This window comes from Notolabrus celidotus, chromosome 20 (genome assembly GCF_009762535.1).
Source record: "Notolabrus celidotus isolate fNotCel1 chromosome 20, fNotCel1.pri, whole genome shotgun sequence".
Classification (NCBI taxonomy): domain Eukaryota; kingdom Metazoa; phylum Chordata; class Actinopteri; order Labriformes; family Labridae; genus Notolabrus; species Notolabrus celidotus.
Genome location: NC_048291.1, coordinates 643,251 through 659,031, shown reverse-complemented (window position 1 = coordinate 659,031; position 15,781 = coordinate 643,251). Strand labels below are relative to the sequence as shown.

Genomic DNA, 15,781 nt, shown 5'->3' with positions numbered 1-15,781 from the left:
AGCACATCACACCTGTGCTGCGTGCTCTCCACTGGCTCCCAGTCTGTCACAGGATTGATTTTAAAGTTGCACTTTTAACATACAAGGCCCTAAATGGATTGGCACCATCCTACTTGGCTGATCTTCTCCATGCTCACAACCCAACCCGAGCACTGAGGTCAACAAACCAGCTGCTCCTGGATGTGCCTAAAAGTCGCCTTAAAACCCGGGGAGACCGAGCCTTTGCAGCAGCGGCCCCCAAAGCTCTGGAATGGCTTGCCACTCCAATTAAGATCGGCCCCCCTCTGATGAATGTTTTAAATCTTTGTTGAAGACCCATCTATTCTCTTTGGCCTTCTCCTCATGAAGAGGACATTAATATCCTGTTATGTTGTTGTTTATTGTTGTCTTCATGTAATTTTTACTTTTTACTTTGTAAAGCACTTTGGACAACACTGGTTGTTTTTAAATGTGCTATATAAATAAAGTTGACTTGACCACCTGAAGACCTGAGGGCTCTGACTGGCTCATATGATGCATCTGATTAATAAGAAGGATTGAGACCATTAAGAGATTTAAACACCAATAAAATCATCTTAAATCTAAAAGATAGATTTTAGAGAAACTTGTAGACCCTCTCTCTCTCTCTCTCTCTCTCTCCCTCTCTCTGTTTTCATGCACATCAACACTCTGAAGTAAGAACACCAACACAAACAATGATCAGATCTGAAGCAGCTTTATTTCACGTTCGGTGATTCTTCACATATCAAACTGAGACTGACCCGCTCACCGGCTCAACCACAGCACAGAGAGCTTCTGCCATACAAAAGAAGGTGACGGCAAACATTCACAACACAAATATGTAAATATTAAAAATGTCAACACTTAAATTTGTATTGTTTCCTATTATATGAAAATGGTTGCAAAGTTGCACAAAAATATGGATATAAGGAATCTGAGGCACTGAAGACTCTAGAACAGTGAAGGTGCACATAGAAATCCACTCTTAGAAATGCATGCATTAATCAGCTCGGCTCATATGGAAGGTCAAAGGTCATAAAAACTCTGAGATATGATTGTATATAGCAGCCGACAGAAGCAGGAGCAGCTGCTTTGACTGTTTGCACACAGGTTTAATAAATCATGCAGAGTACAAACTGGATTAGAAAACTATATATTTGTACATGCTGCAGTTAAAGTCTTAAATACTGATTTAGTGTAATCTCTGGAATCATAGAAAAGTGTGCTTTTTATCATCGCAGTGCAGAAAAGTCAACTTTTAATAGATCTGGATACAAAAGAGGGTTAGTGTTGTAGCTGTGCAGCCAGCAGGTGGCGCCATGCTCTCAGACTGACCTCGCTCTCATCACAGACACAAAGAGGAAGACACAGGTGCTTTAACGCCACGATTCAAATCACACCAAGAAGACAGAATTACATATTAGCATTAGAGATTATTCTGATATCTTAAAGTTATTCTGAAATATTGCACAAATCACAAAGCAGAGCAGAAATATACAACGAGGGAGGAACAAGACACACACACACACACACACTTGCATACACACACACACACACACACACAGCCCATAGTTGCCCTGTCAGAGCAGTGCATTGTCTCCTCTCTCTCCCCCACCGTGCATGACATCATCGGTAGCCCCGGATACTCCCTGAAACCCGGCCGACCCAGGAAATGAGGTTACAACTTTGGAATGTGAGAAGGGAGACAACAACGATACACCCCCACCTCCCCCGTGTGCACCCTCACCCCCACGGGCCCAGCACCCTCTCTCTCTCTCTCTCCCTCAACAAGGACGGCCTTCTTCTCCTCTCTCACGCCCTCCTCCTCCTCCTCCTCCTCCTCCTCCTCCTCCTCCTCCATGACTGATGATTCTATTAAGTCCCTGAAAACGTTGTTGTCCGCTGAAGTCAGAGACCTTTACAAACCGCAGACCCGCCGCACACGAGGGGAGAGGCGAGCTGGGGGGGTCGAGGGGTAAAACACGGCATCATCTACATGGAGGGATTTTCACACAACAATCAAAGTCCACGAGAATCTAAACCTGACTTACCTGCACACACACACACACACACACACACACACACACACACACACACACACACATATATAAAACCTTAACATCAAATAGAAGAAGAACAAGTGCAATTTGTCATAGCTCAGTCTCTCCTCTGAGAGTGTGACCGATATTCGGTCTCAGTTTTTTCCTACAGGACGACACAGTGGAGTGTGTGTGAAGCGGTGACAGTGCGTATCAGTGCTAGAAGGCTGAGGAGTGCTAGTTAAGTGCTTCTGGTTATGGAGACATGCTCTAATGAGAGGTTCAGCTTTGTGACAGGGTGACAGAAATCAATGACAAGGTGCATCTACAGAGAGTTTGTCCACATGAGAACAAACAGTAGTGATCTCAGATCAGTCTGCAGCCGGTCTCTGTGATCACATGAGGAGCTGCTCATCCTTAGAGAGTCCCTGTATGGCTTTAGATACGGCTGCATATAGAAGTGCCTGAAGTAAAGTTTCCTCTAATGTTAATAAGAGTCTGAAGTTCAGTCTGTTAGTGTTTGCATGTTTGAAATAACATTTTGACATCATGATTTAAATATATTCGCTTCCTGGCAGAGTGAAGAGTGTGATGGGATTTATACCAGTCTCTCTAAAGTACACAGAACTCTACAGCCATTAGCTTTTTATCCTAGCTTAGCATAAAGACAGGAAACAGTTAACAGTGAGCAAAGCTCTGTCCAAAAATGAGACTCACTAAAAAGACGGCTTCTTAAAGCTCGTCTGAGGCAAGCAGCGACCTCTTGTGGAAAATGGAGGCAGTGCAGAGGTGCAAAAAAAACCTGCAGTTCCTCGAGTGTCCACTTGAGGCTCCCTCTAAAAGCCATGGGGGTTGGATTGTTTTCCTAACTCATTGGTTTTGAATTTATGAAGGTTTAAGTCGGACTTCCACCAGATCCGTGTCCGGTCTGGCTCAGGACCTCCGGACAGCTGGAGTCATGTGACCGAGGTTTTCCTTTCTGTAATCCCTGAATCAAGGCTTCTCCTCCTCCTCCTCTCCTCATCCATGTTGTCTTTCTGGTCCTCTGAAAACCTCTGACCTGTTGACTCCAGGCCTGGCTCCGCTCATCATGACTTTGGTTTGTTGTTGTAGTTAAGTGAAATACGATCTGGTGATAACACAGAGTGTTTTATTCTGAAAATTAACCGGATGTTTTCATTTTGTTTTGGTGAAACCTGACTTCCTGTCCCGCTCCATCTGCTCTGTTGAGATTGATGCGTCGTGCTCCGGCATCCGGGAACAATAGAAGTCTTGTGTATCTGATCCGGAGGACTCAGACCTGCCGGATCAGAGACGCAGCAGGAACGCAACGGAGCGGATCCAGTGGAAGTTAACACATTGACTAGAATAGAAACCGATCAGATCCAGAGCTGTGACGGATCAGAGACGGATCTGGTGGAATCAGATGGACCCTGTAGCTGATTGTATGGCAGTAAAGCTAAGCTCTCAGCTCCACCTCTCTGCCCCGTAAACAAAAGTTAATTGGAGTCAGCAATTCCAAAATGGCCATCGCCATCTTTGGGCTTCAGAATGAGTCTTCAGAAACCACTGGGACTACAGTACGTCTATGTTTTTAGATTGTTGATACCAAAAGTAACAGACAGAAACAAACACCTTGGAGTGAACGTCTGTTAAAGAAGAAAGAGATAAGTGAGTTTGAGAAAAGTTAGCGTGCAGACTTTGTTGTTGTTTGTTTCTTAAGGACAGAGCCATGCTAGCTCTCTCTGTTTCCAGTCTTTATGCTAAGCTAATCGTGTTGGCTGCTGACTCATGCTTAAATTGAACTGTTCCAACATGAGACTGATATTCTCCCCCTCTGCTAACTCTCCACCAGAAAGTGCCCAAGCCTATCCCCCTAAACGATGAACAGTATCTGAACTTCATTTATTGATTTGTTGATCAGTGTTGGGTCTCCACCTCCACCACGGTCCAGTCTCCAGGCGGAGTGCTGCCCTGGCCGTCGGGGGAGTAGCTGCTGACGGAGGTGACTGTGGCAGCAGGAGGGCTGAACTGGGGCAGCATGTTGGGCCACATGCTGCTCTCCAGGGGGCTCAAGGTCCCACCTGACCCCACAGGGAGGAGCAGCAGAGGAGGGCAGCCTCCGTCTCCAGACAGCATGAGGGTCTGGTTGATGAGCTGCTGCACCATGTCCACCTTCTTGTTCCACTCCAGCTCCTGAGGGGGAATGGGACGCAGCTGCCTCTGGAAGTCCTGCGAGACGATGTGAGAAGACGTGACCCTCCTCCCCACCAGCTGCGTGTTCCTGTTCTGCCCACCTCGGGCCTCGTCTTCCTCGTCGCTGGTCTCCATGGCCTCGTAGATGGTGCAGAGCCCCGAGGACGGGGACACCATGACTCCCGTGGGGCTCCTCCTGAGCTGCTGCTGCTGCTGGATCTGTTTCTGCTGCATGCGGTACTGCTGCTCTAACTCGAGCTGCCACTGCAGGACCTGCCTGCGCTGCCGGTGCTCATGCTGCTGCTGCTGGAGCTGCAGCTGGAGGAGCTCCCTGCGCTGCTTCTCCAGCTGCTTCTGCTGCTCCAACCTCAGACGCTCCTCCTCCAGCCACTGCCTCTTCTGCCTCTCCTGGTCCTGGCGGTGCTGCATCTCTTTCAGCTTCTCTTGGTGCTGCTCCAGCTTCCTCAGCTGTTCTCCGCTGCTGCGACTGTCAACGCCGGCCTCTACGTAAGGAGGAGGGGGGATCGCCATCTTCGCGAAATGTGCCTCCAGAGTCCGGTCAATGGGCCTCCTGTTGCCCGGGACCAAAGCCAAGTAGTGGCCGTTGGCTATCGGGACGGCGGTGGAGTGGTTCTGGTTCTGGTTGTCTTCTTGTGAGTGGGCTCCCAGCATGTGGTCTTGAGCGGCTGCTGCTGCACCCATCTTCGTGTCTCCTGTGAGACAGTCAAGATCACTTGGTGCGTCCGTTAGAGGTGCATGCATCCAACAGAACGGGTGAAACAACGACAAGGACCAGGAAGGGTTCAGGAGACACTGGACAAGAGGGCGGAGGTGCAACGGGGAAAAGAACGGGACTCTCAAAATAAAGTGACACCTTTGACACGGGAGAACTTCAATCTGTTTCTGCAGAGCAGGAAACAAGAAGAAAACATGGAGGTCAAACTGCTTTATGTTTTCTCTCTGAAGTTGACTTTCCTTTCACTCCACCTCTTCATCCTTAAAACATAATCTGTGGTGGCACACTCAGATCTGCTGCTTGGTCCTCTGTGAATGTGTCAGATCACATGCAAGACATCGGATTCATCTTACACCGTACGATACAGACGACGTGTTTCAGGGAGAAATGAAGACATGAAGGAGAGAACGACAGAAACAAACTGAAAGAAAGATCAAACCTGAAGTAAAGTGGAAGAGTTCTGCTAAAGGGGGCTTTAACAGGAGCCTGTACTGGACTTTCAGGGTCTGATATTTTAAAGGTCTAGAAATCTACCTAAGGGGTCTGGAGTGTTTTTATTTCATGCCGGGAGGATGAGGAGGAGCAGACGGGTCAGAGCATGAAAGGGAACAAAGTGTTTGGTCCTCTCGAGCTTCAGCATTCAGATGTTTTCATGTGGTCTTTAAAAAGATGGAGGTTCACCCAGCGCCCGGTTTGAGCGCTTCGTATAAAACCTTGATGGGTGTGTGGCGTTTCCTGCCGATCGGCCAAACTCACATGTTGTTGGCCGTGTCGTCATGCTCAGTGCGGGACGCTCAGATGCAGATTTCACGTCGGCTGGTTTGCGATTGAGGAGCCAATGACGAATTAGACTCCACATATTTGGTCATCAAATTGCAATGTTAGAAACTAGCTTAGCATTCACCCGTTATGCTAGCACTTGAGCTTCCCATGGTGAGCATGACGTCAGAGGAAACGTTCACATGATGCTGTTAAAGGTACTTTGTGAAGTTTCTGTTGTGGTCTCTGGTTGGTTGATAAATGAGAAGTGAAAACAGGACAACAAATGTAACACGCTTTTGGACCAGGGGGGGGGGTTTCGTACAGTTGACCCCGCCCCCTTTTCTTTAGTTCCCACAGCAATAACCAGTACTAGTGAAGTGGTTCTGGTTCTGGTTCTTTAAGAAGATAGTTGTGTTTTTTAAGTTTGGTTGTGTGAGGTACTTGTCGGCAATATTGCCGACAGGTCATCAAGGTCAGCTCGGCACGTTTGTTGAGGAACTGGGAAGAGAAGCGACACAGAAGCTAAGCTAGCAACTCCTGCTGATGACGTCAATTTTAACACGCAGCTCATTTTAAGGAAGTCGGATGGAAACATTGATATCTGTGTATTGGGACTTTTTTTAGCCTTCAGAGAGTCACGTTGTTTTAACATCTGGAAGTGGACGAAGTGCTCTGATCCTGGTGTTTGATCACTTTTAAAGCCTTAAATGGACTGGCCCCTGAGTGTCTAAGTGAATGCCTTAAAATGTATGTCCCCAACTGCTGCCTGAGATCCTCCGGCAGGTCCCTCTTGGAACTCTCAAGGGTGAAGTTAAAAACCAGAGGCGACCGGGTCTTTGTGGTCAGAGCCCCGTCACTCTGGAATGACCTGCCAGAGGAGATCAGGCGAGCTACATCCTTGTCCTCTTTTAAAATCACACTTTTTAAAATGTGCTTTATTTCTGAACTCATCACTGACTTTTTAATTTCTGCATGTTTTCATTATTATTTTTTACTTGCTCTCCTTACCTTTGTCATGTGCTTTAGTGTTTTCACTCCCTATGTCTTGCACTTTGTAAACATGTTTTTAAAAGATGCTATATGAATAAAATGTCTTATTATTATTATCATGATGTATTTTAATGCATATTTACCAACATAATCTCCCCACTTTCCTAACTTATTAATATTCTGTTCTTTTGTGTTTGTTTTTTTAACTTTACCTTCTTTTATTTTCATCATTGTTTTAAATATGAATCACTCTTAATCTTTTTTTGATTTGTTATATTTGTAAGCCTGTGAGGGTTTTTGTGGCTCCTCCTGCACAGAACATGTTAGTGGTTAATTTTATTATTGAATTGTATCTGTTATATATTGGCTTGTGTTATTGAACATGCAATGTTTGTTTTGTTCTTTTATATGTGCAATAAATAAATAAATAAATAAATGTATGAGTCTCCCTAAGTCTTGCCCAGTTCACTGATAGAGCTAGAAACCGATCTGCTGCTAACGTCACTCTCGGTTTGGAACTGACGGAGGGAACTTGAACGTTTGCTGTTTTTGGGAGTCCGAAACAGTTTGGTCCAAAATGACATTCAACAGGTTTGTGAGATCTAAAAAGGACACATGGGAAACACTCTGCACACGTTTGTCTCAGGAAACCACCACAGTGTACCTTTAAGTGAGCGCCGTTCGCTCAGCGAGCGGTCTGAATGTGATGCTGGTCGGCTGGTGTGGAATCAGACAAAGTCTTGAGGGCTTAATAAGCATGCTGGATAAACAGGGCACTTGGACACCATTCGGGACACCACCTCCATACGAGCAAAATTCCATTGCAGACACAACACCATTGTAGATTGTTGCATCACATCCTGTTTGGCGGTGATTCCCATGGTGAGGAGAAGGAGACGCCATGGGAAATTAGTGGTGCAAACATGGAGGACACGGAGACTTAAACACGAGGACGGTAAGTTCAGGGCATGCTGGATTCATAGGGAAAATAAGAAACAGGAACAAAATGCCTTGCAATGATGTTTTAATGGAATTTTGAAAGATAACCTAGTGTGAACCATTCATTTATGAACACGTCTAGTGTAGAATTGTTTCAAATTCAAGGTATTACACAGTCTTAATGTTAGTTAAACATGCAATATACTGTTGAAATAGTAAAGCAAACACTCACTATGAAATGTTTCAGCGAGTATAAAGCTGGATTGTGATAGTGTTGAGGGAATAGCAGGGTCTCATCACAAATAAAAAGGCTAGTTGTTAATCTGTTCCTGAACACAAACCATCAGCTAACTGAGGCTGGAAGCGTAGCCACTTAAAACCAATGCCTGAAACACATACTGTACGTGACTGCACATTATATACCTCAACAACCTATGCAGAGAGCAAAGAACGTCTTGAAGCACACATTAAAAACGTCACCAACGGCAATCTAACACTCCCCATACCTACCTCCACAAATCCGTAAGGGCCGAACAGCCGTGTTAATATCTAGCCTTTATTTTGAAAAGCTAAAAGTCTCCAAACAAGAACACAAAGTTTTAAAAAGAGCATTTGTCTATCGCTATGGCGGCGCTGCTGAACATGAAGCGTGTGTACACGGGGTAGGAAGGACCAGGTTTCCACAGAAAAAAAACCAACAAAAAAACAACAAATAAGCAAATACAAAACAAAAAAGAATTGACATTTGTTCGGTAAAAACAGTAGGATAAATACACAATGAGTCCATTTCATTCCATCTGTTTTTTTTTTTCTTTTCGGTGTAAAAGCTCAGTCACATCGGACCAATCAGTCTTTACCCCGTCAGGGGGCGACAGAGTATGCAGTGTTACTTAAAAAGAACATTCTACTAGAAAATGGTAGTAACTATTGTACATAAAGGAGTTTCAGCCAGACACTCGTAACCACGACCAGGACAGTATGAAAGAGGGAGGCTTCAATTAAAAATTGCTACAGTCATTTTTTCCTTCTCCTTTGTTCATTTTTTAAAATCTTTTCCTACATTCCTGCTCTCCTTTCTTCTTCTAAGCCTTCTAACCCAACTGGAGAGAAAACAAATAACAGGTAATGGGGGAGGGTTGCGGGGAAAAGGTGCATTCCAGGGGTAATAGGAGGGACTTATACATTACCTGCCAGAAAACTATCAGTCTTATCACATATGGTAGAGTAGTACGGAGGCTGGCTGTCGCCGGGGTCTCCAGATTCCACGGCTCCGAGGTGGTGACCGGGCTCCAACGGGTCGACCTCCTCCAAGTGGTCCGCTGCCATCTTCCCCCCGAACATGTAGTGGTGCTCGTCCAGGCTGGGGTGGTTCTCTCCTGGGTGGCCCAAAGGCATCAGGTCCACGGGTCTGCCCAGCAGGTCCTCGGCGTGGGCGGCGGCTGCAGCCGACGGCAGGGTCAGCTCCTTGATGAGGGAGGGGTCTTTGGCCTCCTCCGGCAGCTGCTCCTCGTTCTCCAGGGAGAAGATGCCCGGGCTCTTCCCGCAGCTCTCGGCCATGGAGTGAGCGTTGGAGTTGGATGTGGTGCAGTCGAAGCCGTAAGACGCCACCGAGTTTGCGGACTGAGGGGTGGCTCCGCCTCCGTCCTCCTCGCCCTCTGCGACCGCCGTGTCTGCCGACTCCTCGTCCTCATCAAGAGCAGGTAGACTGCGGGCGGGAGGCGGGCTGTCAAATCCGGCGCTCCCCTCCATGGTTGCAGGAGCGTCGGGGTCATTGATCTGCATTTCGCCCTCTGTGTCACTGGCCTCGTCTCCGGAGGTGGAGGGGGAGGACGGGGCGGAGGCGGGAGCGGTTGGAGGTCCTGTTCCTAGGACCTCGTCAGCAGGGAGCGTCTCAGCTTCTTCCTCTTCTCCGTCACCCTTTTCCAGGTGGATTCCCAGGTCCTGCTCCATGTCAGGCTGGACCGCAGCGGGCACCGGGGTCTGCTGTTTGTCGGAGCGGGACTCCACTCCAGAGCTGCTGTCGTAGTCCCGGAGATCCTCTGGCGTACTGGTCTCGCTGTTGCTGTGGGTGGCGGGAGCTGCGCCGGTGAGAGTGCCGGGCTGAGCGTCCTCGGGCTCGGAGCTCTTCCTGTCCTCGTGGGTCTGAGGAGCAAAGGAAGGAGCGCCGCTGTCCAGACCGGCCTGAGCAGGAGACAGGGTGGGCGTCTCAGACTCGGCTGCTCCGTGGTCAGAGAGGGGGCTGGGCGAGGACACGGTCAGCAGAGAGGCCGGCTGAGCCCAGGTGTCAGAGAAGGGGTTGGTCTGGCCCCAGGAGGTGGTGGGGGGGACACACGGCTGGGGGGCGGAGCGGTTCAGGTTGTCTAGTCGCTCCTCTTCGTTAAAGTCGTCTTCGTCTACATTCCCACAGCTCTCCGTCACTCCTTCACTGTGCATCTCTACATCTTCATCCTCCTCCTCTTCGTGTCCCTGCTGCTGGAGGGCTTTGTGTTGCTCCTCTACTCTCTCTGAACTCAGGTCCATATCATCCACCCGCTCATCCTCTTCATCCTCGTCCTCCTCTTCCTCATTAGCGAGGGTCTCTACGTTGGGGGAACCCATGAGGTTCCCGTCTCCCTCGGAGCCCCGGAGGCTCGAGTCCACCAGGGCGTCTGAGCTCTGGGTGCCTTCCAGTATGGCGGCGTGCTGGGTGCTGCTGAGGTCGGAGATCTCGTGCTGCCGGCTGCTGGTGCAGCTGCTCACGTCCTCAGAGTCCATCCCTGACAGCAGGTCGTCACCGTGCCAACCAGCAGAACCACCGAACGCTGACGGGACCGGGATCTCCTCAGACGGCTGAGACGTGCTCATGTCGGTGATCATGGATGACGGCAGATGACCCAGTCTCCTCTGTTCCTCATCCTCATCGTCCTCCTCTTCATCATCATCCTCATTTATCTCCTCATCAGCCTTCTCCACGGCCTCCTCTTTCTCGTGAGGGGACATCAGGTCCCGGGAGGTGAAGTCCTCCATGAGGGAGGCGCCCAGAGACTGTGGTTGTGTCATCATGCTGAAGGCCCCTGCAGGAGGAGCCGTGTGAGTCGGCATCAACAGGCTCTCCTTCTCTTCTTCCTCTTCCTCTTCATCGTCCTCTTCCTCTCTTGTTTCCTCAAACTGTCCTTTGTTCCCTTTTTCCTCTTCTGTCTGGAAGTCCATCACGTTGGCCAAGTTCTGGGGGGCGAAGTGGGATTCATTGAAGGACGGGTTCCTGTCCCAGGGGTCAGACTGAACATGCATGTCCAGCAGAGAGGAGGCGTTCTGGGGCTCTCTGACGGGAGACACGGGGCCCGGTGGAGAACAGGGAGGAGACATGACAGTCGTTCCCAGAGAAGGAACCGAGCTGTTGGCAGACTCCTCGAATTTGAAGCCCAGCTGGGCTGGCAGCTGGACGTCGGAGCCTCCAAATTCTGGTTCAGCATCTAGATCCAGGTCTGCTAACGGCTGAGTCAGGGCTTCGAGGGGGGATGTCTCTCTTACCGGGGATGTTGGTTCAAAGATCGGTGATGGTGTCACTTCTGGTTCAAACTGTGGTGCAGTGAAGTCTGCAGCTTTGTCTTGTCCCTCTTCAGTGGGGCCGGAGATCAGCTCTGGTGGATTCACAGCTCCCTCTGCAGGTTCTGGTTCCTCTGCTCCAGCGATGGCAGACGCTGCAGCAGCAATAGCCGCAGTCGCAGCTACAGCAGCGGCGATTTCCTTCTCCGGCTCTGCAGCTGCAGCTTTGGGACCGCGCTTCACGGGAGTCGGAGTGCTGCTGCCGATGGTTTTCTTGGGACTGGACTTGGTTGCAGCTGATTTGGAGCTGGGGGCCTTGGAAGGCGTGGGCTTGCTGTCTTGTGTTTTGGAGCGGTTTGGTGTCTTCGTGTCGGCAGCCTTTCCAGGAGCTGGCTTTTTGGCAGTGGCGTCTGATTTTGAGGCTGATTTGGGGGTCTCGGGTTTTCCGGACTTTGTTGCAGGAGAGGAGCGAGCGAGGGGGGAGTCCGCGGGCTTCTTGGATGCTGCAGTGACTGATTTGGTGACATCTGTGGGGAAGACACCGCAGGGAGAAGTTTAATAATAAATATGAGTTAGTTCATCAAGATAAGCTTCAGGAAATCCTGATCTGGCACGTAGAAATCCACAGTGACTGATCAAAATATTGATTTAGAGATAAGAGATTAAATATCACAGTTTGTCTTTCTTATTAATGTCTGGAAGAGTTCAGGGACCGTGGAGGTTGCTGATGGACATTTTTTGATGTCTGATGTTGAGAGAATCAATAAAACACTACATAATCTTAAAGTTTGAGATTTACATCCTGATTATGTTGTTAAATTAAGAGTGTGATCACATCTTGAACATGTTACATGATGTACTTTCTGCGTATCCCTGAATATGACATTATGTACCTTTTTTCACGGGGGTTGTGGTTCTGGATGTGGGTGTTGCTGGAGGTCTGCCACCAGAGGGGGTAGTGGAGGTTGTTTTGGAGGCTGCAGGCTTGGCCGTGGTGGTGGAGGAGGTTTTGGGGGTGGTAGGTTTGGCTGCAGCTGAGGAGGAGCTCTTGGTTGTGCTGGTTGTGGGTGGCCGGGATGAGCCTGTGGCGGGACGAGATGAAGCCGACGCGCCGGTTGCAGGCCTGAAGAAACGACATGAAGAAGAAGGACGGTTAAAGAAACGCAGAGAGGACTGGAGATCTGGGTCAGAGGAACAAAGTCGGCATTAACAGATGAGTATCTAAACTCGTCCTCCATCCCCACGAGGAAGACTTCCCATGCAAATTGGATGTAAAGGTGATTTAAAATAAACAGATAAAGATAGTGGAGGCTGACTCCAGTCTTTGTGTTGTTAAGCCCTTCACAGCTAAACAAACATCCAGCCTCTCCCTGACCAGGTCCTGTCAGACACACGCGAAGAAGAGTGCCTCATGATGGCTCTGACAGAAGGAAAGACCCTGAAATGTCACTCACTCGTCACTTCTGTGCCAGAAGCATCCATCAGAAACCACGAACACACACGCAAGACAGCAAGTCTGGGAAGATTATAATGGTGCGGATAGAAGGAGGGGAGAGTCTGTTCTTAATGAGACCGACTCATTCAGGGTTTCAGACCTCAATCGAACACTTTTAGACTGATTACTTATAGATCTTGTATTTGTGGATTGAGTTTCATGTGATGATGAAAAGGTGACCGTCTATCTGGCTCCTCTGAATGAATCTAAGCTCGGTCTTTAGTGCATTAGGATCTGAAACACTGGCATCAACAGTCCCTGCTCACCCTCCCACAGCCCCATGACGAACCCCCCTGAGGGTCTATGCATAAAGCAAAGCAGTGCGGGAGGTGAATCACAACCCGCCCTGGAGAGCTGGCCTGGCCTCGGTCTAACCTGCCCTGGATGTCTTGACTGTTCTCACTCTGGGGGCGGTATGCATCAGCCCGCCTGCTCTGGTGGCCTGCCTGGCCCTGGCCCTGGAGCTCGGCTTCTATGTCAGGTCTGAGCGAAGTAACCTACATGGAGCAGTCCTGACAAGGCTGTGTGGTGTGCAATCTCCTGGGCCCGAGCCACACTAACTGCAGCCTGGCTCTAAATAAAGAATTGAGCTAGCTCTGGCAGAAAGAGAACGGCGAGGTAGAGCGAGAGTGAAGGTGGCTGGGACCGAGTTAATCTTTAATACTGAAAGGAGGACAGAAATAACTTCTCCATTTCCTCCAGCTGGAACCCGGAGCTGTGTTTAAAGCATTGTGTAAGGGTAACCAAGTGATGCGTGCCGTCCTCAACCTGGCAGAGGAAGTGGAATACGGTTTGGTAATTCCAAATTAGATTAGAGGCAGACAGGAGGGCGTGACCAAGTCAGGACATCAAACATCTTCTAAAGGTGATCCACGTTTAGCTTTGGGGCTGTGAAAGGACTGGAACTGAGACTGTTGGATCATGTCATTGAACTTTTTTAACACCAACAGGCTGACGATGTCCATGATGCCCCGATGTGCTGCGTTCAGAGGCGACTGTAAAATCAGAGAGGTTGATGAAGGTTTGCATTGTCACATCAAAGCTCCTCATGCTGCACTGGATCCTAAACCTTTTAATAATGTTCACGTATGATTGTGGACGCACAGATCTTAGATCGTAACTGGTAAGCCAAGCGGCAACCTCCGGTCTGAAAATCTGAGTCCAATGCTGAAGTGTTAAAAACTGCAGTTCATGAAGGATCCACTAGAGGCCGGCTCCTGAAGTATTGGAAACCACATACACACCCATTCAAAGAGCCGATCTTTACAGCAGAAACAGACGGGTGACGTCACGGACACTACGTCCATATTTATACAGTCTATGTGTTAAATATGTTTTTTGATTGTTTTTTTTTAAAGTTACACTACCGGTCAAAAGTTTTAGAACACCCCAATTTTTCCACTTTTTGATTGAAATCAAAACAGTTCAAGTCCATAAAATAGCTTGACATGGTACAAAGGTAAGTGGTGATCTGCCAGAGGTATAAAAAGGTAAGATTACCCAAAACTGAAAGAAAGAATAATGTACTCCAGAAAGGAATGTGTTGCTTTAGAAATGGCAAGAAAAAGGCAACTAACAATGGTAGAGAGACAGACCATCATAACATTTTGGTTTATGAAGTGATTCCATGATTTATATTTGAAATTCAATTGTTTATTTGTTCGATGTTTTCCTTTCAGAGCACAATAAGACATTGAACTTCATCATTTTCAATAAAAAACTTCAAAAACGGGGTGTTCTAAAACTTTTGTGTATATTTTTGGGCCTTTATTTGATACGACAGCTGAAGAGAGACAGGAAATGTGGGGAGCAGAGACATGCAGCTAATGGTCGCAGCCAGGAGTCAAACCGGCGACCTCTGCGACATGGACTGTAGCCTCTGTATGTGGGGCGTTTAGACCGCTAGGCCACCAGTGCCCTACTAACAACCGTGTTTGATATTAACGATCAGATATCCTGTTGTGGGCATGAAGAGACAGAAGCAACGTGGCTCTAAACTCAAAGTATTTCTGCAAACAGAGGCGGTGGACGTCTGTAGACTTCAAGGCGTTCTTCCACGTTGCAAAGGCGGTGACACCTCTCAGGTGTTTATTCTAACTGTCATGTTGTTTAAGGACAAACTCTGCAACTTTTGCGACCTTGAACCTGAATCCAAAATATTCTCGTGCAGCAGATGTTACAGGTTTTCTTTCGCCATCAGTTCAGCATCAGGTTGCTCATCGGCATCCATGTTGGTCACGGTTATATACTCACACATCGCAGAACTATTACACTCCACACTTTAGGAACAAAATCCAGATTAAATCACTTCCTTTAAAAAGATCTTGGCAAATTAATCTCTCCTAAACTTCCTCCTCTACACCTCTCTACTTTAGAGATTAAATTTGGAATCTGTGAGTGAAACTTTAATATTTGAAGATCTGAATCTGAAAGGTTCCTTCAGTGAGCAGGATGTTAAAAAGGTGGAAAGAGAAGGAGCTCTGTGTTTGAGTCTGTGGCGCCTCGATAAGAGAAGAATTACAGGGTCAAGGAGAATTAAAAGTTACAGAGTCTGGAATAAGAGCTGAAGTGAGCTGAGGGGATACTCAAAGAGAATATCAATAATCTGTTTGATCAAAGGCGTACGGGTAATCCCAAAAGAAAGGCTCACTTTAAAGAGAAAGAAAGAGAAAGAAAGGGGGAGATGATTTTAATCTGATTAGGTATGATCCAGTATCAGTGTCTTCTTCTCTTATCACAGAGGACAGTCGGTGCAGTCGGATCCTCTGTTGGCGTTTAGGATCCGGGGCCGCGGCAGAATGAGCTCTTGTGTTCGTGTAACAACACTTGACCGCCGTGACAAAGCCTGAAAACAGTGATGCATTGATGCCGGGGTTATTTCAAGAGTCTGTTTATTCTGTAATTAAGATCACTGTCGGCTGAATGAGAGAGCAGACGCCATGAGTAACCCGAGTGTTTACGTGATGCTGCTCTGCGTTTTCATTTTGCTGAGCGGGATGTGTGTTTATGTTCAGAGGTCAGCGCCGACCTCTCGGGGACACAAAGAGACAAAAAGGAGAAATACTGTAAGTCTGTTGTTGTTGCCAGAAGATCATTGAT

General features: G+C 48.0%; 1 protein-coding gene across 2 annotated transcripts in view; it reads right to left on the bottom strand.

Moving 5' to 3' along the window:
- Positions 1 to 7,730: 7,730 nt before the first annotated feature.
- Positions 7,731 to 15,781, bottom strand: part of wu:fb95e10 (nucleolar protein dao-5) — a 38,706-nt gene continuing 30,655 nt past the window's right edge. For both annotated transcript variants that reach the window (XM_034711115.1, XM_034711116.1), the window contains 2 exons: positions 12,081 to 12,310; positions 7,731 to 11,714 (listed from right to left, as the gene is read on the bottom strand). In XM_034711115.1, coding sequence (XP_034567006.1) covers positions 8,839 to 11,714; positions 12,081 to 12,310 — 3,106 coding nt within the window. In that variant the 3' untranslated portion in view covers positions 7,731 to 8,838. The remainder of the gene's footprint in view (positions 11,715 to 12,080; positions 12,311 to 15,781) is intronic.